Source organism: Calypte anna, chromosome Z (genome assembly GCF_003957555.1).
Source record: "Calypte anna isolate BGI_N300 chromosome Z, bCalAnn1_v1.p, whole genome shotgun sequence".
Classification (NCBI taxonomy): domain Eukaryota; kingdom Metazoa; phylum Chordata; class Aves; order Apodiformes; family Trochilidae; genus Calypte; species Calypte anna.
The window spans coordinates 51,261,872-51,289,076 of NC_044274.1; the positions used below are offsets into that span (position 1 = coordinate 51,261,872).

The 27,205-nt window shown below is 39.3% G+C and overlaps 2 protein-coding genes across 2 annotated transcripts in view; one reads left to right on the forward strand and one right to left on the reverse strand.

The window, feature by feature from the left end:
- LOC115599857 (forkhead box protein G1-like) overlaps positions 1–4,924 on the reverse strand; it is a 30,181-nt gene extending 25,257 nt beyond the window's left edge. Inside the window, exons 1-2 of the mRNA XM_030466681.1 lie at positions 4,806–4,924; positions 3,849–4,308 (exon numbers count right to left, since the gene is read on the reverse strand). Coding sequence (XP_030322541.1) covers positions 3,849–4,206 — 358 coding nt within the window. The 5' untranslated portion in view covers positions 4,207–4,308; positions 4,806–4,924. The remainder of the gene's footprint in view (positions 1–3,848; positions 4,309–4,805) is intronic.
- Positions 4,205–27,205, forward strand: part of JMY (junction mediating and regulatory protein, p53 cofactor) — a 56,288-nt gene continuing 33,287 nt past the window's right edge. Inside the window, exons 1-2 of the mRNA XM_008503458.2 lie at positions 4,205–5,065; positions 21,282–21,455. Coding sequence (XP_008501680.2) covers positions 4,205–5,065; positions 21,282–21,455 — 1,035 coding nt within the window. The remainder of the gene's footprint in view (positions 5,066–21,281; positions 21,456–27,205) is intronic.

The following is a 27,205-nucleotide window of genomic DNA, read 5'->3' on the forward strand; positions in this document are numbered from 1 at the left end:
GATGGGCTATGACATGCACAGCAGCTATTCTGGTTCTGATCTACAAAATGCAGTATCCTGTTCTTGGAAATTACCCCAAATCTCTTATATAGCAGCTGTTAAGGACAGGCACTTCCAAAATTTCAATTGCAGGTACAACTATGACTACAAAGTATGCTTTTGGATGAATGTTTCATTGCTACTAAGGCATCCAAAAGTCAACAGTGCTTTTATGCAGCCAGTTTCCTGTCACTTTACACAGACATAACTCTCAGAAACAATTTTAAAACTTTTGCAAGAAAGAGGACACACGCTATCAACAAGCAGACACTTATTTGGCTTGACCACATCAAAATCTGAGCCATATTTTCAACAGAAACCTATTAAAAATGCTTGTCCAGCACAGCTGTGTGAAGTACAATATTTAATGGCAATTTCAGGACATGTAAAAATACTCCTGATGCTAAGGTACTTTGAAATATGCTATGGAATCTCCTCATCTCCTCAACTTCTGTAAGGAACTGAGCAGATGGTTAACTGAGAATACAAGTCTGTCATTTGGACAGAAATCATCTTCCAAGAGCAGTCATTTGGAACTGATCAAACTTTAAATCAGTCTTTCTACATGGGACTTGGATTTCTCAAAAATGTTCTGTTTAAAGCTAAGTTTATCCAAAGTGCTCAAAGATTCAGATCCTGCAGGTTATAATTTCAGTTCAGCATGCAAGAGTCACACACTAGCTGCTGGAATAGTTTGTACAAACATTTAGAGCAGCACTGCAGTTCTTGTTCACAACATCATCATGCAGAAGACAATTTAGGCAGCACTGAGTGAGGTCACTTTGCAGTGGTTATTCAGTTCACAAAGGACCCAGACAGCCTTTTACACCCAGCAATCATTATCCACCCCACACATACACGAGTATATATGGGCAGTTCCATCCCATCAACAGTTTGGTTCTGCATTTACTATGTACCCATCTGTCTAGGCAGGCTACCTTTTGTGCTGAATTTGGACTCTGTAGTTTCCTTGTTCTCCCAGTACTGACCTTATCTGAGAACCAGCAGATACAAGCTCAGGACAGTGAAAGTGCAAGGCAGAAAAAGCGAAGTAACTCCCGGCAGTCTGCAAACTTCCTCTACTCTGGCTTACTAATTCAGCATCTTAAAAGATCTTATTAAATAATCACTGCTTGGAGGCTGCCCAGGCATAGCAATGACTCAAAATACTCTGTTTCTGATGCTCGGCCCAGTTCTTAAAAAAAAAAAAAAAAAGTTGAAAAAAGTTGTCACCTTTATTAATGTGGGTATCAATGGCAGGTCAGGCTGACTGGGTGCTAGCTAACCCACTAATACTTACTGATGAAGAAAACACTCCACGACAAGCCCTGTTCAGAAGGCAATTTAGGCCTTTAAGAATGTAATTTAATTTTTTTGCTGGTTTATTTAGTAGAAATCAGTGATATATTTCTTTTAGCTACCTATAAGAATAATTCACCGACATCTGAAAAGACTGCCCTTTATATTATTATGAATGAGAAGTTACTCATGTTCCCCTGCACAGAAGTTACTGTGAAGGTTACTCAGTGCTCTTTGATAACATAATTTTGATAAACTTCTATTTCCTTGCAGTTTTTTCTGTAAGGATACAATTTTGGTAAAATACAACATCTCTTGAGAGCTGATGGCACAATTTTTCTCTTGAGTGAAAACAGGGCTGTGAGAAAGGTGATTTCAGACTAGTTTTCAGCCAGCTCCCAAATGCTACATTCAGCTAGTATCTCCTTTACATTGTATCAGGTTGCCCCTCTGGTACCAGAGAACAGCCAGGCAAATAGTGCTTCAAAGGTGTCAGACTGTGCAGTAACATACCTTAAATACTGACTGACTCTGGCTGATGAGAATTTTTGAATCCGATCTTAGCTCTCTTATGCTTGGAGATAGAGATATACACGTACTGTTGCATCATCATGGTTTTATTTTTTCCGTCATGCCTTACTAAAGACAAAACTGGATTTCTGCTTACATTCATCAAGTGAAAAATTGTTTCTGAATACTTTAGAGAAACAAACCAGATTCCCCCCACCACTCTATTCTTTTGCTTGCTTTTATCCTCACTTCACATGGGGAGTAATCATATCTTCCAGATGATTTCACAGATGCTTTGATCTGTTGCCTGAATTTACAGTAACAGAAGAGAATGATGCTCACCAAGATGTACAGCACACATCACCCTTAGCTTCAGAACTAAGTCCTCCCTCTGCCTGCTGAGCTGTAATTTCCTCCTTTTTTCTAACAGCTGTGACTTTGGTTATTTGAGACGAAGCTGTGATTCTCCCACATATATGAGGCTGCTTTGATAATGACCAGAGAATGTTTGGATTGCCAGAGGCCCTTCTCAAATACTTTAGCCTCCAAAGACAGGATGCTAGTGAATACAGTAACTTCAGAAAAAAAGTCATGACTCACTCTTGGTTCTCTGGCAAACTCAACTACGAATGTTTTATTTTCCCATTGCTTCCTCTAATTTGGAGCAGGACAACAACATTGCAGACAGACCAATGCGTATTGTCTACTGATCTCATTCTTTATTCAAGTATTTTGGGATTGCTATAGTAAGAAACAGATTTTTTTCATTTACACAAGGGGAGAAAAGGAATATCCTGAAAGGCAAGCAGTAATTGAACCTGGAATCACAGGTGATTAATCAATCTTTTCAGACATGCTTATGAGAGTTGTCTGTGCTGGCTTACTCAAACCTACGTGCTCTGAAACACACTTGGAATCCCCAGAGAGCACTGCTGGCACTGCCAAGTCTTAAGCAGGACTATCCAACACGAGTATAAAACACTGTGTCCCAGCGCTGTTAACTTCAGCCACAAAAGTACACAACTGCCCAAGACACCATGCCCTTGTTCCAGGTCGTCACAGATGCTGCACTCCTAACCACAAATGCAAACTTCTGTTGCATGTTATGCCGTTAAACGCTCTTGATAATGGATCTTTGAAGTATTTTGGCTCAACTTCTAGTCCGCATTAGGTCATACAATTAAAACAAGCTGCTAAACCTCTACTCTTGTAACCATGCAGAAAAACACTTTACAGGAAAAGGAGAAACAAATCCCCTGAAGTCACCATTTCCTTGGGAGAGGATTGCCTGGATGGGCTTCCATTCTTAAGACACTGCCAACTTGGAGGCAGAGGCCCTGGGAAGCAGCACTGGCCGCCGGCTACTCAAGAGTGGGCAAGGGAACCGCAGTGCAGGAGCGCTGAGGTCACTGTGCCCCACGGGGCTGACGGGGTTAACAGCAAGGCCAGATCCACGCCTGCCGAAGACAGCGCTGCCAGAGAAGCTGCTCGGATCAGAGGCCGCTGCCCCCGGGAGGCCCGGTACAGGCAGACCAAGGGTGGCAGAACCCGCCACTCATCGGACTCCACGAGGGAGCAAAGATGACAGCGCCCCAACCAATCCCTGCCTTTCCCCGCTGCCCTCCCGCCCCACCGCCCCTAACGCCAGGCACCGGCCCCTCCCGGCATGCAACGCGCAGAGCTCGATCTGCCGCGTTGTACGTCCGAGGGAAGGGACGCGGCATCTCCCGCCCCGCCCCGCCCGTGGTGGGCGGGAGGGCACAGGGGGGCGGGCGGGAGGCTGCGAGCGTGGCCGCCGTGGAAGGGGCGGGGCGGGGCTTGCGGCTCACTCCGTCTTCCTCCGCCGGGGAACCAGAGCGACAGCCAATCGGGAGGGCGCTCGGCGGGGCGTGGGGCGGGGCTTCGGGAGGCCGCGGGGCGGGGCCGGGCCGGCGCGGAGTTGCCGCAGCGCGACCGCCGCTTGTAAACAGATCCTGCCCCACGTGACGCGCGTGAAGTACCTGTGCGGGGCCACCGGGCATTGTCCGCCGCGGCGGAGGGCCCATAAGCACTGGCGGCAGCGGGGCTCCTCGGAAGCGGGCTCCCAGCAGAGGGGAGGTGATTCCTCTCTGTCCTCTCTCTCCACCTCCCCCCCCCCCCCGGTCGCCTTTGCGACTCCGGTGGGGATCCAGCGCATCTTCCCCCCTCAGCGCCTTCGCCTTCCCCTCCCGCCTCTAAGATGGCTGATGGTGGGCGGTGAGGCGGGGCTGCGGGGAGTCTTTGCCGGCCGGCGTGCGGCGGGGCAGGCGGGGGCGGCTGACGGGACGGGACGGGACCAGGCAGCGGGGGGGAGGTGCGTGGGAAGCCGCGCAGCGCCATGTCCGCCTTCGCCCTGGAGGAAACGCTGGAGGCCGACTGGGTGGCCGTGAGGCCTCACGCCTTCCAGGAGCGGGAGAAGCACAAGTTCGTCTTCATCGTGGCCTGGAACGAGATCGAGGGCAAGTTCGCCATCACCTGCCACAACCGCACGGCGCAGCGCCAGCGCAGCGGCTCCCGCGAGCAGCGCCGCGGCGGCCCCGCCGGCCCCGAAGCCAGAGCCGACCCCAAGGCCGGCAGCCCTACGGTGCGCAGGGGCCCGGCCTGGGCCGCGGGTCCCGGCCTGCCGCGGGGCTCCGAGCGGGCCGAGGCGGTGCCGAAGAGCCCGCTGCGTGTCAAGAGCAGCTCCGCCCGGGGGCTGCAGAGGGCCCCGGAGGCGGCAGGTGCCTCTGAAGAGATCGAAGTGCTGGAGCTGGGGAAGGAGGACGCGGCCTCCGCGATATCGCTGCCGCCCTCGCCGCTGCAGGCAGCCGAGACGGCCTCTCCCGACGCGGAGCCCGCGGGGGAGGAGTGCAGCTGGGCCGGCCTCTTCTCCTTCCAGGACTTGCGGGCTGTGCACCAGCAGCTGTGCTCGGTGAACTCGGAGTTGGAGCCCTACCTACCTGCTTTCCCCGAAGAGCCCTCGGGCATGTGGACAGTGCTGTTCGGAGCCCCGGAGCTGTCCGAGCAGGAGATGGACGCTCTCTGCTACAAACTACAAGTTTACTTGGTCCATAGCTTGGATACCTGCGGCTGGAAGATACTTTCGCAGGTACTCTTCACAGAAACTGACGACCCCGAAGAGTATTATGAGAGCCTGAGTGAGCTGCGCCAGAAGGGGTACGAAGAGGTGCTGCAGCGAGCTCGGAGGAGAATCCAGGAGGTGAGGCTACCACATGGTTCTGCTATCTCGACTTTACTGTTGTAACTACATCCTGTGTGGTTATTCTGTGCCCCTCTACCTCTGCAGAATTGATTGTACTATGGAACAAAAGAACTACAGGAAAAACATCTAGTATTTAAAAAAAGCAACAACAACAACAACAAAAAAAAAGGCAATAAAAAAAGTTTTGCAGATCTAAATAAGAAAATGAGACTTTCCTAGGTTTCTAGGACCAGGATTTAAGAGGGTGCAGATTTCCCTAGTCCTCTAAGTGTGGCTCGGGACTTTTCTGTTATGTTGAATATAGATGTTTGTGAACAAGGATATGTTGGATTTCGGAAAGTGTTGCTCCCAGATTTTTTACCTTGTGTTGCTTTGCATCAGGGTATGTTGAAGACTTTTTCTCTTTGATGGCAGCAGCAACATGTGATGTTTGACAGTACAGTTTAGGCATTTGAGGCCAGAAAAGTTTTAGCTTCCTAAAGGCTCCGGGTACTGAATCTGGTATTTCAAGTGTGATGATCTTTTCCAGTGGAACTGGAGTGAGTACAACTTTTGTTCAGCTATGAGGTCATAAAGTTCGGATTTTAAAAAGCAGCCTTTCTGATCATAGTGAGTGTTCACTGTGCCTGTCAAGACTTGGATGTTCCAGGACAGTTAATCTTTCTCATACTATACTATTTACATGAAATTACTTGAGGTTCTATTAACTTCCAGCACCCATGTGTGGGAATTTTTTAACTTCTTTTTTTCCCCAATGAAAAAGGAGAATTCTATACATATGTTTGTGTTTGGATGGCCCTAATGCAGAATGTACTAGGATTTATGTAGGTGCAACCATCTGTGTGAATGAGGTTATGGAATTTTTTATTTTTGCAAACACCATGTAAATTTTCTTGTATGGATATAGGTCAGGCTTGGCTGTTTTAGCTGCCTGTATATATTTTAGCAACACGTTAAAAAATACGCAGTCATGCATGTTCCTTGATGGAGTGTGAGCATATCTGGTTGCTGACTTTTTTCATGACATAGTTTTAAATCTTTTGTAGTATTCATTTGAGACTGTTGAGTCTTTGTAGGAGTCATAGAATCATAGAATTAGCCGGGTTGGAAGGGACCTCAGAGATCATCTAGTTCAACCCTTGACCCACCGGAGCAGTTGCTAGACCATGGCACTGAGTGCCACATCCAGTCTTTTTTTAAATGTCTCCAGGGACGGAGAATCTACCACCTCACCGGGCAGTCCATTCCATAGCCTAATCACCCTCTCCGTGAAGAAATTCTTTCTAATATCTAACCTAAACCTCCCCTGGCACAACTTAAGACTGTGTCCTCTTGTCTTGTTGAAGGTCGTCTGTGAAAAGAGTCCAGTTCCCACCTCGCTACAGCCTCCTTTCAGGTAGTTGTAGAGAGCAATGAGGTCTCCCCTGAGCCTCCTCTTCTTCAGGCTGAACAGCCCCAGCTCTCTCAGCCTCTCCTCATAGGGCCTGTGCTCGAGTCCCTTCACCAGCCTGGTTGCCCTCCTTTGGACCTGTTCCAGGACCTCTACATCCTTCTTAAACTGAGGGGCCCAGAACTGGACACAGTACTCGAGGTGTGGCCTCACCAGCGCTGAGTACAGGGGCAGAATCACCTCCCTGGACCTGCTGGTGACGCTGTTTTTGATACAGGCCAGGATGCCATTGGCCTTCTTGGCCACCTGGGCACACTGCTGGCTCATGTTCAGTTTCTTGTCAATGTAGACTCCCAGGTCCCTTTCTGCCTGGCTGCTCTCCAGCCACTCTGTGCCCAGCCTGTAGCGCTGCATGGGGTTGTTGTGGCCAAAGTGCAGGACCCGGCACTTGGCCTTGTTGAACCTCATCCCGTTGGAATCGGCCCAGCTCTCTAGTCTGTCCAGGTCCCTCTGCAGAGCCCTCCTGCCTTCGAGTTGGTCCACACAGGCCTAGTTTTGCCTAGAGAGTGTGAGGAAATAGTTTTATCAAAGATGAAATGATAAGGGCATCCAGGTGTAGGTAGCATTGTCAAGTGCAAATTTGTTTCCAAGCTGTTACATTAGGATATATTTTTCTGGGGGTTTTTTTGCGGTTTTGTTTTGGTTTTTAGAAGACTGAATTCACCCCCCTTAATTTTGCAACAAAGCTGGTAATTAATGTTACAGTCTTATAGTAGTTTTAGTCCAGAGTGTATAAAAGTGTAGTCTTCCACTTTTCTCTCTTTGGTGGCATGAATGTTTGGGCATGTGTACCTAGATTTACTTAGTTTTCAACACAGCACTTTTTCTAAGGAGCTGAGCAGGACTAGAGCAGTTTGTGTTAAACCTGTGTTTGGGAACTGGGTACCTATATCAAAGCATGGTGTTTTTGAGGAAGCACTAATTTGGGATTACTGTGCAAGAAGTGTTTGTTTCTTGGAGAAGCTCAATTGTTAATTTGTCAGCACCAGTACTATTAGCAAAAGATAAAGTTCTCTGAACTACAAGATTTCATTCTCTGTTCAGAACTTGGTTCAGACAAAATGGCAGAGCCTATTTGTATATCTGAGTACAGTACAACCTTTATTTTCCTCTGGTAACCAATCCAGTAGTGTACCTAAAGTCAGTACACTGTACTTCTGTCACTGTTAGTTGTGTAAATTGATCCTTCTTTAATTAAAGGTAGTTCATGTTTAAGAGAAGAAATCAACCAAATGACCTGCTTTTTCCCTTTTCACTCTCAGGTTTCTCTTTTCTTTACTTGTCAGTGGTTTAATTGGTTCATGGGAAATGTCTTTCTTTTAAGTAAATACTTAAAAAATTGTTTGTCATTGCAATTCCAAGCAAATGAAGCAATTGATTGTGGATAGTGTTTTGTATTTCTGAAGTAAAGGTTTTTCATAGTTTTAAGAGAACCGACTGAATCAATGTTTCATCTCTTTGTTTAATTTACTTTTCCATTTGTGTTTAAAGTCTGCCTGTTAACTGATTGCTGGAATGTTGGATTCCTGCAGTTTTCAATGATTCTATTTCTTACAAGAACTTTTTGGGAAAAGGGGCAAAGGATTAAGCAGTGTTGGCAACCGAAATGGTATCAAGGAGCATAACAAACATGGAAGATTGTCATTAATGTTAAAATGTGCAAAAACAAAGTTCAGAACTCAAAAACTTTGGCTTAACATTTTAAAATAATGCTTGTGAGGTCTACAGTTAATTCATATATCTCTTTTTTCTTTTTCCAGGACAAATGTCTCCATGCAGCTAGATATTATTTGAGATGTGCTTTCAGTTTTTGTTAGTAATGGGATTTGGGGTGGAGAAGGAAGAGCAACAAAACCTCTTACGTTGTTTCTGTTGTTTCAGCAGCCCCTTCCTTTCCATATATTGCTTTCTATAAATTATACATAGGACAGTTTATTTCCACAGCAGTTAATAGTAATGGTTGCTTTTTGTAATAGCCATTTTTATCTCTGTCTCAATTGTAGACTTTTAATAAATGAGAATAATATTTCAGGTACAAACAGATCAAAGATGAAGAGAAAAAATAGTTTTAAAAGAACTGTATGACCTGGAATTAATTTCTTCTGCATATTATGCAGTTTTTGAAATAGCTGTTTGGGTTTTTTTCATTTTTTTCAAGTAAAAGTTAATTCTGAAATAGCTTAGGAATTTAATTTATGTTGATTTGTGTTAAAATAAACACTTGTCTCTAATGGAGTAAATGCATTTTCTACCTCCTTTTTGAACATGAGTAAACAATTCTTTGGAGCCCATGTTCTTTAAGTTTATGCCTATTAAAAAAAATTTTTTTTGAGTGCTTAGCTAGAGATCTGAGCTACCAAATGGAGACATGACAGAGAATCGGATAAAAAAGATGTTATTTCAACTGAGAGGATGACATTGAATCGTTATGTGGGGCTCTTCTTGACCAGTATTTTCAAAACCTTATTTTCTTGAAAGCACAGTAAGGTCTCTGTCCTCCTGATCCTGTCAGTTTTCTAAGTTCCTCTCCATATAACATAGGAGGAGTTTTTCTAGACTAAGTGTACATACTTGTACATTTTGAGTATTTTAATATCAAATATGCTGTTTCATGTCTTTGTAAGTGCTGTATTCACATAAGTTTGAACCTAGTCACAGTTTTGATGAGTAAAAAGTGGTGGTAGTATAAACCATGATTAAAAAGAGATTAAAAGGGTTTGATGGCTTAGTCAACAAACGTATTTCATTGTATGCTTATTCTCTTACTTGCCCTTGCATAGTGAGTTTTGAGTTTGGGAAGCCTATCTTTACCTTACATGTATACTTCAGCGTCTTTGAATTAATGATGCCTGTGAGTCTTTCCATTCCCTATGACTCATAATTGCCATGGAAGTCTGAAACAGGCAGGTAATAGCCTATAGGATATTGAATGCCAGTTAAAAAACTAGTTGCTGTCATTTTGTTGTTGCTCTGTAAAATTTATAAAGTCTCATATCTGCAGGCAGGCTGTTAAAGACCATTTTGCATCTTTGTTCTCTGAATTGCGTTAATAGAAAAGTTCAGAAACACTTTCGAATAATTATTACATTATCTAGAAATTCTGAGAGCATTTTGTTTCCAGTGGCTAACCTAAGACTGCTTTGGGAGTGAGAACCTACTGATACTTCTAAACTTCTTCTCCTGTATAGTGGGATATTTTACTAAGCACCAGAATAGCCATAGGAACTTCTATTTTGGTTGGCTTAATGTTCTTTTTATTCAAAGGGCTAGAAAGTTTAAGAAAAATAAACATCTTTTATCTTTTATATTTTGTTACAGTAACAAATTGTATTAGAAGAAAATGTAGGAGTTTGGCAACAGTCTGTAATGTTGTCATCTTTACTTCTTAAACCAGTATGTGTAAAATTATTTAGAATTACTTGCACAGCTTTAGTAAGGAAGTTTTGTTATCAGTGAACAAAATATGATTGTCAAGTCACACAAATTACTGAGTAATTGTTTTGGTTATAAATAGCAGAATTTCTCATTTGTTGCTTTCCAATGATACTTTCAAATATTTCTATTTGCATTTAAAAATTATATCCATAAGCTATTATTTTTTTTGTCAACCTGGTCTAATATTAGGAAAATTAGTATTTATGGTCATCTCAGTAACTAAGAGAATTTGATTTCCTTGCTTTTGACTATGTGCATTAAGTTCTTAAGTAAATTTCTACATGGTAGGTAGTGGAGCAATGTACCAGTTTTCCAGAGGTAAGTTGACCTTTTCTATTTAATGATCTACTGCTACACAGTGTGATTTAAAGATATTTGAAAATCAGACTTATAAGTAATGCAAAGTAAATGTTGTTGAACACTACTAAAAGGTATTCAGTGATTCAGTAATGCAAAAAATAAATGCTAGCAACAAAGTTTCTATCATAACAATTGTAGTACCTTTCTATGAAAGAAGCCAAAAAAACCTGAATTCTGTATGTTACCTTTAACAGCTAGATTTAGAAGATAGACAGGATGTTTCAGGAGAGAACACTGGTTGAGATTTAACTTCGGGAGCAGAGAGGATTAATATGACATATACTGTGGATTTTTTTTTTCTATTGACATGAATAGGGCAGACTTAGGACTAACACTGAGCAGTCTGGAAATCTGATTCATTTGTGTTGGAAAGATTGTTCTTATATACTAATTATTTTTAGTGTTAAGACTAGTTTTCAATAAAACTATTTCGATTCACTTCTAAATATTTTGTAAATAGGCTATTTAAGTACTCTATCGGTGCTATAAGATAGTACTGACCAAATTATAGTATGTCAGAAGCTGTAGGGCATGCTGTGTACAGCCGGTAAGTGGACTCCAAGTTTGGATGAGCCATGATAATTTTTCTCTGGCTAGTACCTCTGTTGTTAACCAGTGAAAGATATTTTCTTCCTTGTCAGTTGTCACCTTTTATTTATATAAATTGCAACTGCAGTTATTAGCAGTTATTTCTGGTTGTTACAAACTAGTCCTAAGTTAATAAATATTTCAAAGGCTTGGTATTTTAGGTGTGGAAGTTCACACCTGACTCATTCTACAAGCATCAAACCCCATAGCAAAGATACTGCAATGCTTTTTAAGATAAGTGAAAATAAATGTGGAGTGGTTCTTTCCTTCCCCTGTTCTACAAATAAAAAGATCTATTTTGTTTTCAGTGTTTAAGTGAGTTTCTGAAATATGTTCTGCATAGGTAAATAGGTGTTAAAAGCTTGGTGGTGACAACTGATACTACTGGAAGATGTGGAAATCAGGTAGAGGGACTCACTTAATATTCTTGTACCCTTATAGCATTAAGGATAATTACACAACAGCTCAGCTGTATGGTGGAGTCACAGTTGCTGAAAGCTTAAGATACGATGACATACAATTTTAAAATCCATGCTTTAAAATGGCTTCTGAGAGTCCCATATATAAAGGACATCAGACCGTGTTGCAGTCTGTGTATTAAAAATTTCTAAGTCCTAATCAAAGTAACTATTTACCTTCTGATTTTAAGTCTTACTGTTTATTATTCTTCCATTTGATTTCTTCTTGAGTAAATGTTTTTTCTTTTACTTCCCTTTCCTTTTACTTCTGTTTTGTGGGTAGCAACAAATTGTTGCAGAGATGTGTAGGTAGTGATCATAGGTTAATTAGACTTCTTTTAATTTGGACACATCTTTTGGATTTGAAGTTTGTTGTATTTATTGTTTGTTCAATTTTGTTTTGTTTTGCTTTCCTTTCCTACAGTACCCTTGTACATACAGATGTAGGTAGACTTTATGCATTGTTGTCTTTGTGCGTTGTTAAGCTTGTCAAGAGCTAGCTGAAGATGGTGAATACTACTGCTGTATCTGAAAACAGCAGAATGCTTTAGATAATTTATATTTCTTAACAACTATTTCTTATATTGAAGGGAGAACTTTATACTATTACGATACATATTGACTAACTCAGAGGTATTCTGTATAATACATCTGAACTGTTGCTCAAACTGCTGTCTGCTAAATAGTGTCGGGCAGTGGAATAAGGTGTGATTGTGGTCTGTTGAGCTTGTTGCTTTAGCACTTGAAGCACTTATCTTCTAAATAGGCTCAGTCCTTTTCTTTCTTTATTTTCTTCAGAGAAGAATCAAATATTAGCATTTGGCGATACATTATAATTCTACTGTTGGTGTGTCTATAATGCCATAATGGTTTGGGGTTTTTTTTTGGTAACATGGAAAAGCAAGAGAAACAAATGAGCAGGAATTGAACTTCTCAGAGGAACATACTCCTAGAATGTATTTTGTGATTTGGGATAAGTGGAGTATTCATGAGTTGCCAGTAATAAAACAGTTACATTGTTTCTTTCCCAAGAAACAAACCAAAAACTAGTTGAATTAACTCTATTTTTAAAATCCACCACCAGTTATTGTAAATTTACTATGTAGAAAAAGCTTGTAAATAAGATACTGTGCAGTTGTAAACAATTTTCTGTGTTAAAGACTTGAGTATCCAGAAGTTTTGTTCTACTGCTGGTATTCAGCTTGAAAGTGCTGGGGTGGGGGCCAAGGAGGCTAACAGGAACTGTGGGTTTAACTGTGTACCTTATACTGACTGAGATTAGAAAATGGAGAGGTTTTGAGGAGGGGAGCTGAAGTTAATATATATTGCAAAAATTTATTTGTATTGGTCATACATCTTGCATAGTGATAACATCACTGTAACCATTCAGAATGAAGATCTTGAATAGTCCGCTGGAAATCTCTGCTTTTAGTTCAGTGCTGTTTAAATAGCTAACATGCAATAAAGTTTTTTAAATGGTGAAAAAATGCCCTTACAGAAAGTAGTATTATGATGTCATCACAAATCTGGTGGTGCTGTTTGCTGGAATGCAGGTTAATCTTTAACAGCAGTTGTTGAAACCCATGCATAAATGGAAGCAGAATTACAAAAACAAACAATATAGTACACTTTTGTTGGGCTGATTGAATAACCTCATAGTATCTTCATGTCATACTCTGTGTAAATTAATTAGGCAAATGTATTTATTTTAATTAGTTTGTAATTGAAACTTTTCCATTTTCTGAAATTTAGGCCTGAAATGTAAACCAAACCAATATTAGTTTGTCTGAAAGCTTCATGAAGAATTTTAACACAGAGTGGTAGATGTTAAAAATGTCACCACAAATGTTTCCTTGTTTACTAGCTCTTACTTGTCAACTGTGTCCATTATTATTAATAACTCTATTAGAGGCTCATCTGTGCAGTTGGGATTTTATTTTAATATTAACTCTTCTGGTCACAAGCAGGAAAGTGTTTTGATGTGCAGAGAGCTTCCCTGTCAGCCTGGTTTTGAAAAGTCATCATCTGTAGATTGTTCAGAGTAGATGCAAATAGAACGCTAGTGATGTATCTGCCTATGACTCCTCTTACCAGTTGTAAACATTGTGACAGAGGTTGTTTTCACTTGAAAAACTTACTGTTAAGACCCTATCTCTGGGTTTCCTTTCTGTTCTTTTCTGTCTGTGGTATTTATATAGTAAGAGTTACCAGATGTATGGTGGTTGGTTTATTTTCCTTTTTTTTTTTTTTTTTTTTTTGGGGGGGGGTGGTTCTTATATATGAGGCAGAAAAACTATCCACGCAGAAAAATATAAATGCTTGGTGGACTTTTTCTGTTAAATGAGTTGCCCCGGAGAGGTGTTATAAAACACAGTCATTCAGCAAACTTGTTTATATTTTTATCGTAAATTTGAGTACCTCTTCTTTCTTAAATGATAATAGAATTTTTGCTTGTTTTATGCTACTGTTTGAATGCTTTCCAAATACATTTGTAGACAAATGTTTATATGGCCTTCTTTTGGAAAAAATGTTATGATATTAGTGTGAGGGAAGTGGATGTTGTGGGTTTTTTGGGGGCTGTTTTGTTTTTTTTTTTTTCTATTTGAAAAATGTCAAATGATCAATTAGCATTTGTTTGTGATGACTTGCAGACAACTTATATGAGTCATCTAAAATTAGTAGTAGCATAACTTCACGTAACAGCATTGCATCATGACTTATTTTGAGCTTCTTTAGGGAGAGGGTATTGTAAAAGATTTTTCAGTGACTTAGCATCTTGAAGAACTATGCTAGGAGGAACTTCTCTGCCTGTTCCAGTTGAATCTCATGCTTTTTTTTTTCCATAAGAAAATAATAATAATTAAAAAATTAAACAAATGTATTGATTCACTTAAAACTTTAGAGGGACCTGTTTTGGAAGTTTCTGGAAGTATAATGTTTCTAAAAATAACACTGGCTTCAGAGTCCAAATTTTTCAAATTTTTTACCACAAGAGTACAAGTCTGTGTTCACCTGGTACTGGTATAGATAATTTTTGTCTGAAATGTGTTGTTATGAAATGATTTCCTGGGTTATTTACATGATATATTAGAGTAAGAGAAAAAATGGGGCATGTGATACAGGATTTCAGTTTCTTTGTATATTGTTTAGCCTTCTGTTAGTGGACTGTAAATGTGTTCTTTCTACTGGGCTTTTTATGGATGTTACATTGATTTTTTAATTGAAAAGACCCTCATTTTTGTAGTCTAGAAACTTAAAAAAAAAAAGCGTTTATTCATATGTAATGCTGTTTCCTTCTTAGACCTGCCTTTCCATGATTTCATCATTGTGTAGGGGGCTTAGAAGGTTGAAAAATGGCTGAACTGTACCAGCCTTGAGAAATCACAGTTACCTGTCAGCTGTTATGCAGGGTTTAAAGGAGGCTCTTCAGCCACCTTGTTGAAAGGAGCTGAAGAGCTGGATCTTCAGCTTGCTAGTGATGAAAGTGGGGCATCCTATTGCTTTCTGTCTCCCTCCCTTCAGCTTTGTGTTCCTGTTGGTCTTCTCAATCCCTGGAGTGTGCTGATTCAACAGAGTAAATTAATCCAAGAGAAACTGTCAAAATAGGTTTCTGGTTTTTAGGTTTTAGGTTTTTAGTTAGTTTATTGAAGGATCTGAGAAATACCAAAGCTAGTGCATTGGAGGAAGAAGGTACATGAGAGCATACAGAAGAAGGAACGAGGGTGGCATTGTAAGAAGAGAGAGAAGACAGAATGGAAAGTGGGATCTTCTTTCAATAGGAGCAGAACTGTATCTCAGCTCAGCTTTAAAAAGTAAATTCTCCTTTAGTAGAACTTTGAATCCGATACTGTCACAGTGCTTGACACACTTTGAATTAGATTTTTTTAAAAGCCTAATGTTAGATTTATCAGACATTTGAGAATATCTGCTGCCATGCCAAATGCATTGTAGAAGTGGTAAGAGTACTATATATTCAGTGCTGCTGATACAATTCCTGGGGGCTGACTTCAGAGTGAAATAGATTCACACCTCTTAAATTTTTTCTTCCCATCAAATTTCACCTTTATTTTCATAAAAAAACACTTGCTTTTTAGTGGAGTATTGCCTAGGTCTGTGTCCTCACATTACGAACTTTACACAAAGAAGGGTTTTTTAAAATAGCATCACAATACCTGCCAAGTAAATATATTAGTTATGTGTAAGTACTAGTTTATTTAGACAGTTGACATTTTTGAGGCTCTTGAACATGTTTTCCTGATTAATAGTTCAGTAGCACTGAGGAAGATGGGGTGTGGATGGAAAGTTAATGTATTTTATGGCACAGAATGAACACTTAAGGTTCACAGTATTCTGGCTTTAGTTTTATTTTCAATCAGACTCGAGAAAAAGATTGCTTAGTATTCCTTAGGACTTGTAATATAAGGTCGTTGCCAAGCCTTCAGGGTAAGGTGTTGCCTCGGAGTCTTTTTGTTCAGTTACCATGTTCCAACTGATTAGTGATTCATTAGTGACTTTATCTTTTAGTTATTTTGCTCCTTTCCAAAGGCAAGGAGTCCAAGAATGTCATTGTAACTTAAACATACAGTAAACATCTATTTTAGTAGTCACATTACAACATAAATACTTACTTCCGTGTTACTAACAGCAGAAAAAAGCGTCACAGTCCTGTACTGTGAGCATTCCAATCCAATTAGTCCCTGTTTGCTATAATTTTTGTAGCTTATTTTAGGCTGTGCTGTGTTAAAGAATATACTAAATTAAAACAAGCAGTTGGTTCTTCTACACATCTGGCATGGTAGTGTAACTCAGGAGTGGCACAGCCCCACCACACAGGAATTTAAGGTGATCAGACAACTACCATTTTAAAATAGAAGTAACTTTACCATGGTGTTACATGTAGTTTTGTCTTGTTTGCAGAAAATGATATGCATAGTTTTAAACTGTAGACGTTGCCCTTTTGATCTTTCAGAAGAAATCTGGTGTGCCATTACTTGTCAGAGTTGGCAACTGTAAGCATGTGGTACTTCTTGTGGTACTCCAATGAGTTATGTGTATACATAGAGTTCTTCTGAGATTTCTGTTTAGAATTCCAGGTGGGAGGAAAATAATGGCATTATTCAGTAATGTTTTGGCTCACTTGGCTGCACTAAAATATTACTTCTTTTTTTTATTATTTAGTTAAGTTCTTTTTTTTATGGACTTGTATTACAGGTGGTGCAATGAAATGAGGTGCATTTTGGTAGGCCGTATAAATCACCCTGACAAATATAATTGTTACTGCCCTTAGAGCTGTTAGCTTAAGAAAACAAAGATAACAAATGAGTGAAAAGAGGTGAGGGTTAGGGTTGTACTGGTCTTAGCCTTCTGGTATGCTCTCTTGTAGTGGATAGACCTCGGCCACCAGAGGTTCATGGGTTAAAATGAGGACAGAAATCACTCACCAGTTACCATGACAGGCAAAAAAGGCTTAACTTGGGGAAATAAATTTGATTTATTGCCAATCAAGAGTAGGATAATGAGAAATAAACAATCTTAAAAACACCTTCCCTGCACCTCTCCCTCCTTCCTTGGCTCAGCTGCAGTCTTGATTTCTGAACCTCCACCATCTGAGCTGTGCAGGTGGATGGGGGTGATAGTTTGTCCATTACACATCGTCTTGGTTATTCCTTGCTCCTCATACTTTTTCCCCACTTCAGTGATAGTCAGATCAATGGGGGACAAACCATGAACTTCTTCACTATGGGCCCTTTCCACAAAGTGCAGTCTTTCAGGAGTGAACTGCTCCAATGTAGGATACCCTGCAGGGTCAGAAGCCCTGCTGGCAGGGTGCTCCAGTGTGAGCCACTCTGGGTTCACAGGATCTGCCATGAGCCTGCCCCGGAGTGTCGCAGCCTCCTTCAGGGGGGGCACATCTGCTGCTCTAGTGTGGGTTCTTCCACAGGCTGCCCAGTGTCTATCCACTCCACCATGGACTCCTTTCCATGGCAAGGATGGAGTATCTAAAAACTACTCCATCTGCAGTAGTGTACTTTTCTCTGAAAACAGCTATCCTTAGTTTTACCTGTGATCTTCAATCTTCAGTTAAAACTTTTAGAAATTGTCCTGGAAATGGAAGGTATTACTTTCAGGCTTCTGAGTATCTTAAGTTCAGAGGCAAATAGGGTATTAGGTAATAACGTTTATTCCAAAAATATGAAGAAGCTTAGGAAGAGACTGAAAAATAGACTTATGGGCTGTCTTAGCTTAAAATAGATACATCATATTATAAAGTTTTTATAAAATACGCAGAATAAAACAGGAATAATAGGGAAAGTTTGAAGAATAATAGCAAAGGAAATGTAAGACTTGAGACTTCACTGATTCAATTAAGCTTTGAATTTCATTCTCATCTGAAGTCAACTTGCACATAATTACACTGTTTACCATAAGGCTTTTAAAGCTTTGTGGACAACATTACAAAAAAAAAAAGACAGAATTTTGTTTGCTATCTAGTTCAAATAAATGTGCTCTTTACTTGAAAAAAATAAGTTTCCTGCTGGTTAGAATCTATCTGCATAATAGCTGCCTGAAATGTATGGATTCATTTAGTTGTGAACAATGTAACATCTGTGAAACATGATTCTTAAAATAAATGCAGTATTCAATGGTTAGAGCACTAGTCAGGCTGTACAGGATATTACTCTACCCTCCTCCACCCACTTCTTTAAATAATATACTTTAAAAATTGCAAAAGTCAAAAATTCATACTGAGACTGCTGAAGTAAATGAACAGGAACACTGTATATTTGCTGAGAATTAATCATGAGTGAGGCTTAAAACATGCCAAAAAATTGTTCATGTATTTTATGGTAAGACCTTGAAAACTCCATGATTGTAAAGCACCAAGTTGGTTTAGGCAGTCACCAAGCTTAACCAGTGTCTCCATTTTACTCAAAGGTATTAGCTGAATTTTCATGTTTCTAATGTAGTGTGTCTTCTAGGTACTTTTGTGTGAAAATTGGAACATTTGCAGTTAAACCACCTGTGAGTCTACAGAGGCCTGGTTTGTCTTATGACATTATTTATCCAGTGGATTCTTTGCTAGACCTGGCATTATTGTTGTCTGATAGTCCGAATACTGTCTGGAGGGCAGCCAGCTAAAAAAATGCTTCAGCTGACTTTGATCCAGAACAGGAAAGCTTCCATGCAACTGCTTGACAGAGCAAGTGGGCGAGGTCCTTTACAGAGCCAGCACAGAACCATCTGTCTCCTGTGTCAGTGCCCCTTTGGGAATGGTGGCAGTGAAGTGATCAATTCCATTATGCACAGGAAATAGACTTTGTGTGCACCATTGCCTTAGGGAGGAAGAATGCTTGCGTACTTTATGTTAATAATTTCAGAATATATATATTCTGTATGAATAAACTGCCCTCACTTGTATTGTTTTTATTGGGAGTTTGGTACTTCTGAAGGAACTGAGGATTAGTTTTAGGATTGGGATAACCTCAGCAGCTGGCCAAATAGAGCTAGACAAGGTCAACATGAAACAATGCTGGTTTATTAGTCTTCTGTATGTGCAGGAATTTGATGGCAATTCATTACTTTGTCCATACATTTTCCAGTGATGGACATGATTTTCACTGAAACAACCCGCTAATTACAAGTAGATACTTGCCTTTAGTTTTTCCTAAGATATCTTTGTATTGTACCTGTGGTCTTAACATTTAAATGGTACTTCATTTCCTGACACTTTACCTCCAATTTCTGCAAAGTTGTGACTGTCTTCCAGAATATCAAAACTATTTAATTAGCCTTAAGAAAAAACCCACCACCCTGCATTCTGTTGTTCTATTCCTGGAACAATATTAACTTCTGGTTCTCTGTGGAATGGCAATAAGTTTCCTATAATTTTGTCACATTATTTTTGACCTTCAGGATTTAGTATTCTAGTAGAATGGTAGGATTTCACCATGAAACAAACATGTAAATTTGCTTGATAAGAAGATACTTACTAATAGGTTAAGTGACTAAAAGGAAATAAACATTACAGTATGCTGTAGGGTTGTTGCTAATAATAGAGACTCAGTGCAGTGGGTGCTTGAGAATAAAGTTCTTTATTTTCTGTAGTTGGTCAGAGGAATTATTACAGATATGGGACTTCAAGAGAGTTTTATGATTAGTGCTGTAGGGAAGCTGGAGGGCAGCAGCTCTGTTTTTAGGCACTAGCAACAAGCAAGAAGAGCTGAGGAAGAGAGTGGCTTTACAGACTAGGCTGTTAAAGCAGCTAGGGTGCTGAAATAATGCATGAAATCCATAGAAATGTGGGATTCAAAGCCAGAATATTACATGCTGCTGGAAAAGAACAGAAGGGTGTAGCAAGTGACTTTGCAATAGGAACAATTCCCTGGGTGGAATTTTTTAGGTGATATAACAAATTGCCTCGTGCTGCTGAGGAATGTCACATCTGTTAAACACTATCTCTCCCAGCCCTCTCATCTCTGCTGAGGCTTGCTGCAGGAAAGCTTTTCCTGGCTTGTCATCTGACCATCATTTTCATGCTGAACATGTAAATAAAGCTAAAGCTACCATGAGCCTCTCTGCATTCTGATCTGCATGCTCTGTCTACTTTTGGCCAGTCTTTAATGTTTCAGAGAAAGCCCAGATGGGGCTAGGGGAATCTTCGGAAGCAAACTTTACATTCTGAAGAAAGACAAATTTTCCTTACACAGTCAGGTAGCTGAAAAGCAGCATAGTAATGTAAGGGTAATGGAGGAAAATCAGTAGGCACTGTGGTAAACTCAAAACTTCTCTGGCCTGAGGTATAAATGAAGCAGACAGAAAAGGACTGTTCGATGTCTAATCTGCAGTTCCCTCTATGCTGCCTTCCAATTATAATGCATTGAGGATACTGAAAATATGTAGGTTTGGCATCCAACTAGAATGAACAGGTAGAAGATGCACTGTGCTTATCCATAGTGTTCCTAATATATATGAAGTTTAAATAAACTGAGACTGTGAATATATGATTGAGATTATTGTGTAAAGGACAAGACACTTCAACTTTGAAAATTCTTTAAGAGGGGAATTTATTTCAGATAATCTTGTCTTTGTAAAAACATCAAATATGTATTTCTTCATGAGAGTAATTTTTGCTAAACAGTTGAATATTTTTTTAGAAGTGGTGAAAAGGTTTCTAGCAGCATGTGAGGTCTTCCCAGGCAAATGCCAAAATAGATGCAAAACAAGCATATAAATTAAAATATATTGCAGCAAGTTTTTACAGGGAGGTGAATTTTCAGTTTCAAAAGAACTAAAGTCAGGAATAGACAGACTTCAGCAATGTTGGTTTTGTACATGAAGGAAAACATACTTTTGTTTATTTTATGTAAATATTTTCCAAAGGCTTATAATATTTAAATTATTTCCTTTTTAAAAAACCCTAATAGAAACTTCATGATTTTGAAATTTAATATGTAAACTCTCTAGTCTAAAATTATAAACAGGAAGGCAAAATAATCAGAAATGCACATCGCTGTTTTATTTTATGGAGATTCTTATCTGTTTCTGGAGCTGCAGTGATACAGTGGGGCTGTGTGTACCCAAAGTGCAGACAGGCATTGAAAAAGCAACACAACAAACTAAACACCAAAAAACTAGAAAGATCAAAGTGTGTCTTCTCTTCTGGATCCTGTCATGTAGCTCATCCCTCTACACCTGACCAGTGAAGTGGGAAATGTGTGAAGTCAGGTATCTGATCAGAGTTACATATAGTTGTACTAAGTTGCTTTCTTGTGCTTTTTGCTTATATTCCTTACGTTCAAGAGATTTTTTTGAAGAAAAAAAAGTAGTAGGGGTTCTGCACACTTAGAATTAAGCTCATAGTTGACTGTCTAATTTCAAGTTGTCGGTGGGGATAAAGATTTGTTTTGTATCTTTTCTGCAGCTCCTGGAAAAACATAAGAACACAGAAAGCATGGTAGAGCTGCTTGAACTGTACCAAATGGAAGATGAAGCCTACAGTAGTCTTGCAGAAGCTACCACAGAGCTTTACCAGTACTTACTACAGCCATTCCGAGATATGAGGGAGCTTGCAATGCTTAGAAGACAGCAGATAAAGGTATGGTAAAAGTAACAACTTAATAGTAATAACAACTTGTTATTAATGGATAAACCATACTTTTTAGTTACTGTTTACTTGTTATTACTTTTATTATGCAGTATATGCAGTGGTGGTTTCTTCACTAGAGGTAGACCCTATTCTTCTGGTTCCTCCATTCAGAGGAGTGCTTTGGAAGAATGAGAATGTGACATACTCAGCTGACTATTACCTGTTTAACTTACTGGTTTTGACTGTTTAAATTCCCTAGGTGATTTGGGAGGTAAAATATGCAATATTGTGATTACAGGGTATACTAACTATTATTTGAAACAGAAGGAAGCGTAGGTACAGTATCTATGCTTTTGTTAATTCTTTTAAAATATTATACAGGAAGTTACTTTTTAATTTCAGTTTTCTGTGTTTGTTAAACCATGAGAGATCAGTAGTTCCTGATATGATGTTGTGAAATACTTAAACACGGGAGCATATTAGAAGTATATAATTTGTTATAATACTTTAACAGTGTATTTTCCTAAGAGCTGAAAAAGTATAGCTGGCTAAGAGCACTACATTTTGGTAAAACTTTTTTGTAATACATATGTTTGTTTTATTGATAAATAACTCCAACTTTAAAGATTTAGCTAAAAATAAAAATGTCATCTTTATTGCATCTCCATAGCACTTTTGATGAAATCATTAGTTCCTGTGCAGATTTTTAAGACCATAGTTTTTTGATTCTTCTACTATATGTGTTGTAACACAGAAGCTAAAATGAATTTCTTTCATTCAATCAATCTGTGTTGCAAATGCCAGTTTCCCTCAGCATGGTACCTTTTTCAACTAGCCTGTGTTATTTTTACTGATTTCAGTTTAAGAAAATGGTTTTGAGTATAGAGTAAGACAGACAGGCAAGACGATTTTGAGTTATTGCTGTGTCCATAAAGTAATTTTTCAGTAAGCTGAGCAATCTGAAACTAACACAGTGAGTTAATGTGGTGATGTTTGAACTAAAAGTGCCTTCCCTTCCACTGCATGATAAATGTTGCTACATAGAAAATTCGGATTAATATTTTTTTCACGTCTGTTATGCAGTTGAAGATTATGAATGCTACATTTAATACAAATCTCCTTAAGATTGTGATGAAATAGTTCCAAATTTATTTGAATTTGTAGCAAAGGAAAAGATGATTTTTTTGTTTTTTTGTAAAGCAAGAAAAGATAAGTGTCATAAGAATTAAGGGTTGTTGTTTGTTGTTTTTGTTTTCTTTTTTTTCTTTGTTTTGTTTCAACATCAACAAGATCTTTAATTCCAGTTCTAAAAAAACCTCATTTTCTATTGGTAAACTTCAGAGGCATGTTCTGTGGTTGATTGTTTTAGTTGCACATAGTTGTATCTAAGGTAACTCAAGTTCTCTTCCTAACTTGGCAATTTTTGAGTTATAAAACTTGGTCCTCTGTGTTATGTGGTAGGGAAAGATGCCATCTCTTGTTTTTGATTTCATAGTCTGGGAGAAAGCAGCGCTTCTATCTGTGATGACAAAATATATATTATGCTGGGTAGCTAGAGTAGAATAATTGCTTTATAAATAGAACTCGTGCATGAAATGGTTTGTGTTAACTTGCTGCATATGTTTTTCTGGCAGGCTTAATAATGGAACAAAGATACTTAGGTTCCTGTAATCCCTTATTGCTGGGGTTAGTTCCATTTTAGTGCATAATAGAACTATTTCTGATGCTTATTACTCCAGTGAAATGGGAGCTGTGAACGTAAAATACTGTATACTTGTAACAAGTGGCTAGGAGACATGTAAAATTTAGATGTAGGGTAGGGTAAGAAAAGAACCTACAGAATGTGTTACTAAAATGAAAATATTAGTTACAAGGATAAGTAAGATTGAATAAAAATAGTATTTAGACAACGTTCGTTATGCCTTCTCCAATTACTTTATTTAACATTTTTAGACTTCTTCTCTATTAGGTTTCTGATTTTTATCTGTGAGGAAAATGTTCTTTTTTAAGAATTTGGCGAGTTTATTAAGTATTTTACTCAGTTGCATTTTGAGAATGAGTTTTGGAGCCAATTAATTGCTATGCCTTTAAACCTTGAGAAGAGTGCTTATTGTCTTCTCCTTTTAGAGCAAGAAATAAAAATTTGAAGATATGTTACAGGCGTTAAGTTTCTGATCTTTCCATGAAACTTTTTAGCTAGAGATAAACTTACAGGAGGGAAGGGAGGAACAAACACAAAATTCTGTCTGCTCAGTAGAGGCTTACTAGTGTAGAAAAGATGTCGTCTCTGCAGCTGCAGTTTCCCTTTTTGGGAAACAGCAAACCACAGCAACCCAGAACAAAAGTTCATAGCAAAACAAAAACATTTTGAAGCTTGAAAATGGATGTTACTCTTAATAATAGAAGTCTAGGCTTTTTTTCTCATTTTGTTTTATATTTTAACTTCATTGTATCCTAGTGTTTCTCAGGTGTATTTTGCTTCACTTAGTGTAAAAGATGAATCATGTAGTGTGAGAGGGGAATCGAAGCTGTGATGCAGTTACGTATGAATGAATTTGGAAAACATAGTGGAAAAGGTAGAAGATTATGGAAAGAGAAAATTGGCTTTCTATGAAATTAAATGTCAGTCTGGAAAACTGATTTCTGCCAGAATTTATATTTAATTATGGGCTAGCCATCTGACCGTAGAACAGTGTGTTCAGTAGTCATAAGTTTATCATTTTGTGGGGCTTCCAGCTTCAGAAAGCTACTTTTGATAGTAGAAATGCTTAATATTTTTTAGTGCTTTTTGTGTTTTAAACCCAGCCAGCAACTAAGGACAACACAATCATCCCAGGGGGAAAGGGGAGAGGACTGTAAGGGTAAAAGTGAGACAACTTGTAGGTAGACTCTTTAATCCCAATTTTGTTAGGTCCTCCACATATAGCGCAGTTTACTTCTGAAAGTATGGAGGGGTGGGATGAGATAGTGGTTGATATGAGGCAACAGAAATTACTGGGAGCTTAATGTTATTAAGCTTTAAGCCATTTAAGAGTAATATATGAAGTATTCTTTAATACAGGAAGTCAAATCAAGTTATTTAAAAGAAAAAAAATCTTTCAAAAGAACAACTTCAAAAGCCACCAGGTTTGTCAGGCAAGATTTGCATGTAGTGAAGCTGTGCTGGCTATCTTGGATCACTTTCATGGTCTTCCGTGTGCCTTATCAGACATTCTAAGAGAATCTCCTCCATGATCTTTACAGACACAGATGTGAGGCTGACAGGCTGGTCATTCCCACAGTCCTACTTTCTGCTCCATTTAAAAATGGGTGTAATGTGTCCCTTCTTCCAGTCACCAGGGGCTTCATCCAACTGCCATGACTTTTCATATATCATGGAGAGTGGCTTGGTGACTAAATCTACCAATTCTCTTGGGACACTGGGATGTGTCTGTCCTGTCAGGTCCCCATTTGGAGCACTGTGTCCAGCTCTGGAGCCCTCACTACTGGAAGGACATGGACCTGATAGAGCTGGGTCCAGAGGAGGACCCTGAAAATTATCAGGGGGCTGGAACACCTCTCCTATGAAAACAGACTGAAGGAGCTGGGGTTTTTCAGCTTGAAAAAGAGAAGGCTCTGGGGAGGCCTCATAGTGACCTTCCAGTATTTAAAAGGGGCCTACAAGAGGGCTCGAAGAACAGTTTTTATAAAGGCTTTTAGGATTAAGGGCAGTGGTTTAAAAATAAGGAGTAGATATAGACTGGATGTTAGGAAGAAGGTCTTTACTGTGAAAGTAGTGAAACAATGGGACGGGTTACCCAGGGAGTTTGTTGAGGCCCCATCCCTACTCAAGATGAGGGTTGACAAGGCTCTGAGAAACCTGATCTAGTTGAGGATGTCCCTGCTTACTGGAGGGACCTTTAGAGGTCCTTTCCAACCCAAATTGTTCTATGATCCTGTGATTCAATTTACATTTTTATTTACTGGCCCTTTTGTTGAATATGAAAAGTGTTTGATCAAACCCCAGTAAAGTTGCTGGGATGCTTCCTTTTTTCCATGCCTTTTAAATTTTTTAAATTGTTTTTATCTACTTGGTATTGGACAAAAGAGAAAATGTAAAATAAATTCTTTCATAACCCACATATAAATGCCAGCAAAATTTTGACCCAAGCATTCTTGAAAGTCTGAGTTGGAATGGATTTGCTAAACTGAGAATATCTGCTTATATCATAATAGAGGTGAGAGCCTATAGTAATCATTACACTCAGTTCTTGTCCAGGAAATTAGAACATTAAGATGCAATTATATATTAAATATATTTAAAAGTAGTCTTAGTTTCATTGCACACATTTCCGTTATTTTCACTTGAATGTGAATTAGTTTGAATTTTAATTTTCAAGACCTTGAAATAAACTGATTTTGAGGTCTGGTGTAAGAGGTTAGAGCAGCATATAGCTGTATAATTAATGAATTATTTTTTAATTAAAATTGTAGAATGGTTTATTAGTCTGTGTTGTGCTTCCCTTTCAGTTTCCTTTAAGCAGATACGGGTATACTTGAAGATGTAACTGGCTCAACCACATGCAGATTTATTTTGCAGCTTAATACTTGATGGGGTATTGCAGTAGTGAACCCTAAAACTAATTTAGGCATCCAAAGGAGCCTCAGCAGCAAAGATGGTGAAGGGTCTGGAGGGGATGATTTCTGAAGAGCAAGTCACTTGGATTGTTCAGTTTGAAGAAGAGGAGGCTGAGGGGAGACCTCATCGCAGTATGCAGCATCCCCATGAGGGGAAGAGATGGGACTGCTACTGATTTCTTCACTCCTGTGACAGAAGAAAGGACTTGGTAGGTAGGAAGTTGAATCAGAGGAGGTTGAGGTTAGGTATCAGGAAAAGGTTTTCACCCTGAGGGCTGCTGAGCAGTGGAACAGGCTTTCCAGGGAAGTGGTCACAGCACCAAGCCTGCCTGAGTTCAAGAAGCATTTGGATGACACTCTCAGGCACATGGTGTGATTCTGGGCAGGCCCTACACAGGGACAGGAGTTGGACTTGGTGATCCTGATGGGTCCTTTCTTACTTGGCATATTCTGAGTATGTTGTAACTTGACTCTGATCTGCATAAAATGAAATACTTAAAAATATGTTGCTTGGTGGTCTTGCAATGAAGAACATTAATGCAAAGCTACACAAAAGGCATATTGGGGGGCAGTAATGCAGTACTGATTAAAACAGAATTACTTACATGGCAATCAGCTTGATTTCATTCCTCTCAGTTTCTGAACCACACCCTCCAGTAATTATAGACTAGTGACTTGCTGACAAGAAGGTGATGAAAAATGTCTGGTAAAATCCAGTAAGGTAGTACTTAGTACTTAGTTTCAGAGACTGAAACACTTCAAAGAATTCTTAAGTCTCTTTTAGTGTGTCTGTAGTTGAAGATGTGAAATAGTAATTAAATAAACTTGGCTTTTGAAAAACCTGTTGAGTAGGGAAGAAGTGGTAATCTAAGTTTAAGATAAATGACTGGATTTGCAAATGAACGTCATGAGCTTTGTTGAAAACACTGCTTTGCTGTTTCAAAAACTGTTGTAGTATGCTGAATTATGCTGGGATTGCCTCTACAGCATCAAAGTCTGTTTCAGAACAGTCAGTCTTGTGTGTCTCTACATTCTCAACTATAAAACCTCTAGATATATTATACGAACTTGTGGCAAAACATTTTGCTGACTTAAATTAGGGTTTTATGGGCTTTCTGGAAAAATACTTTAAGCAGGTGATC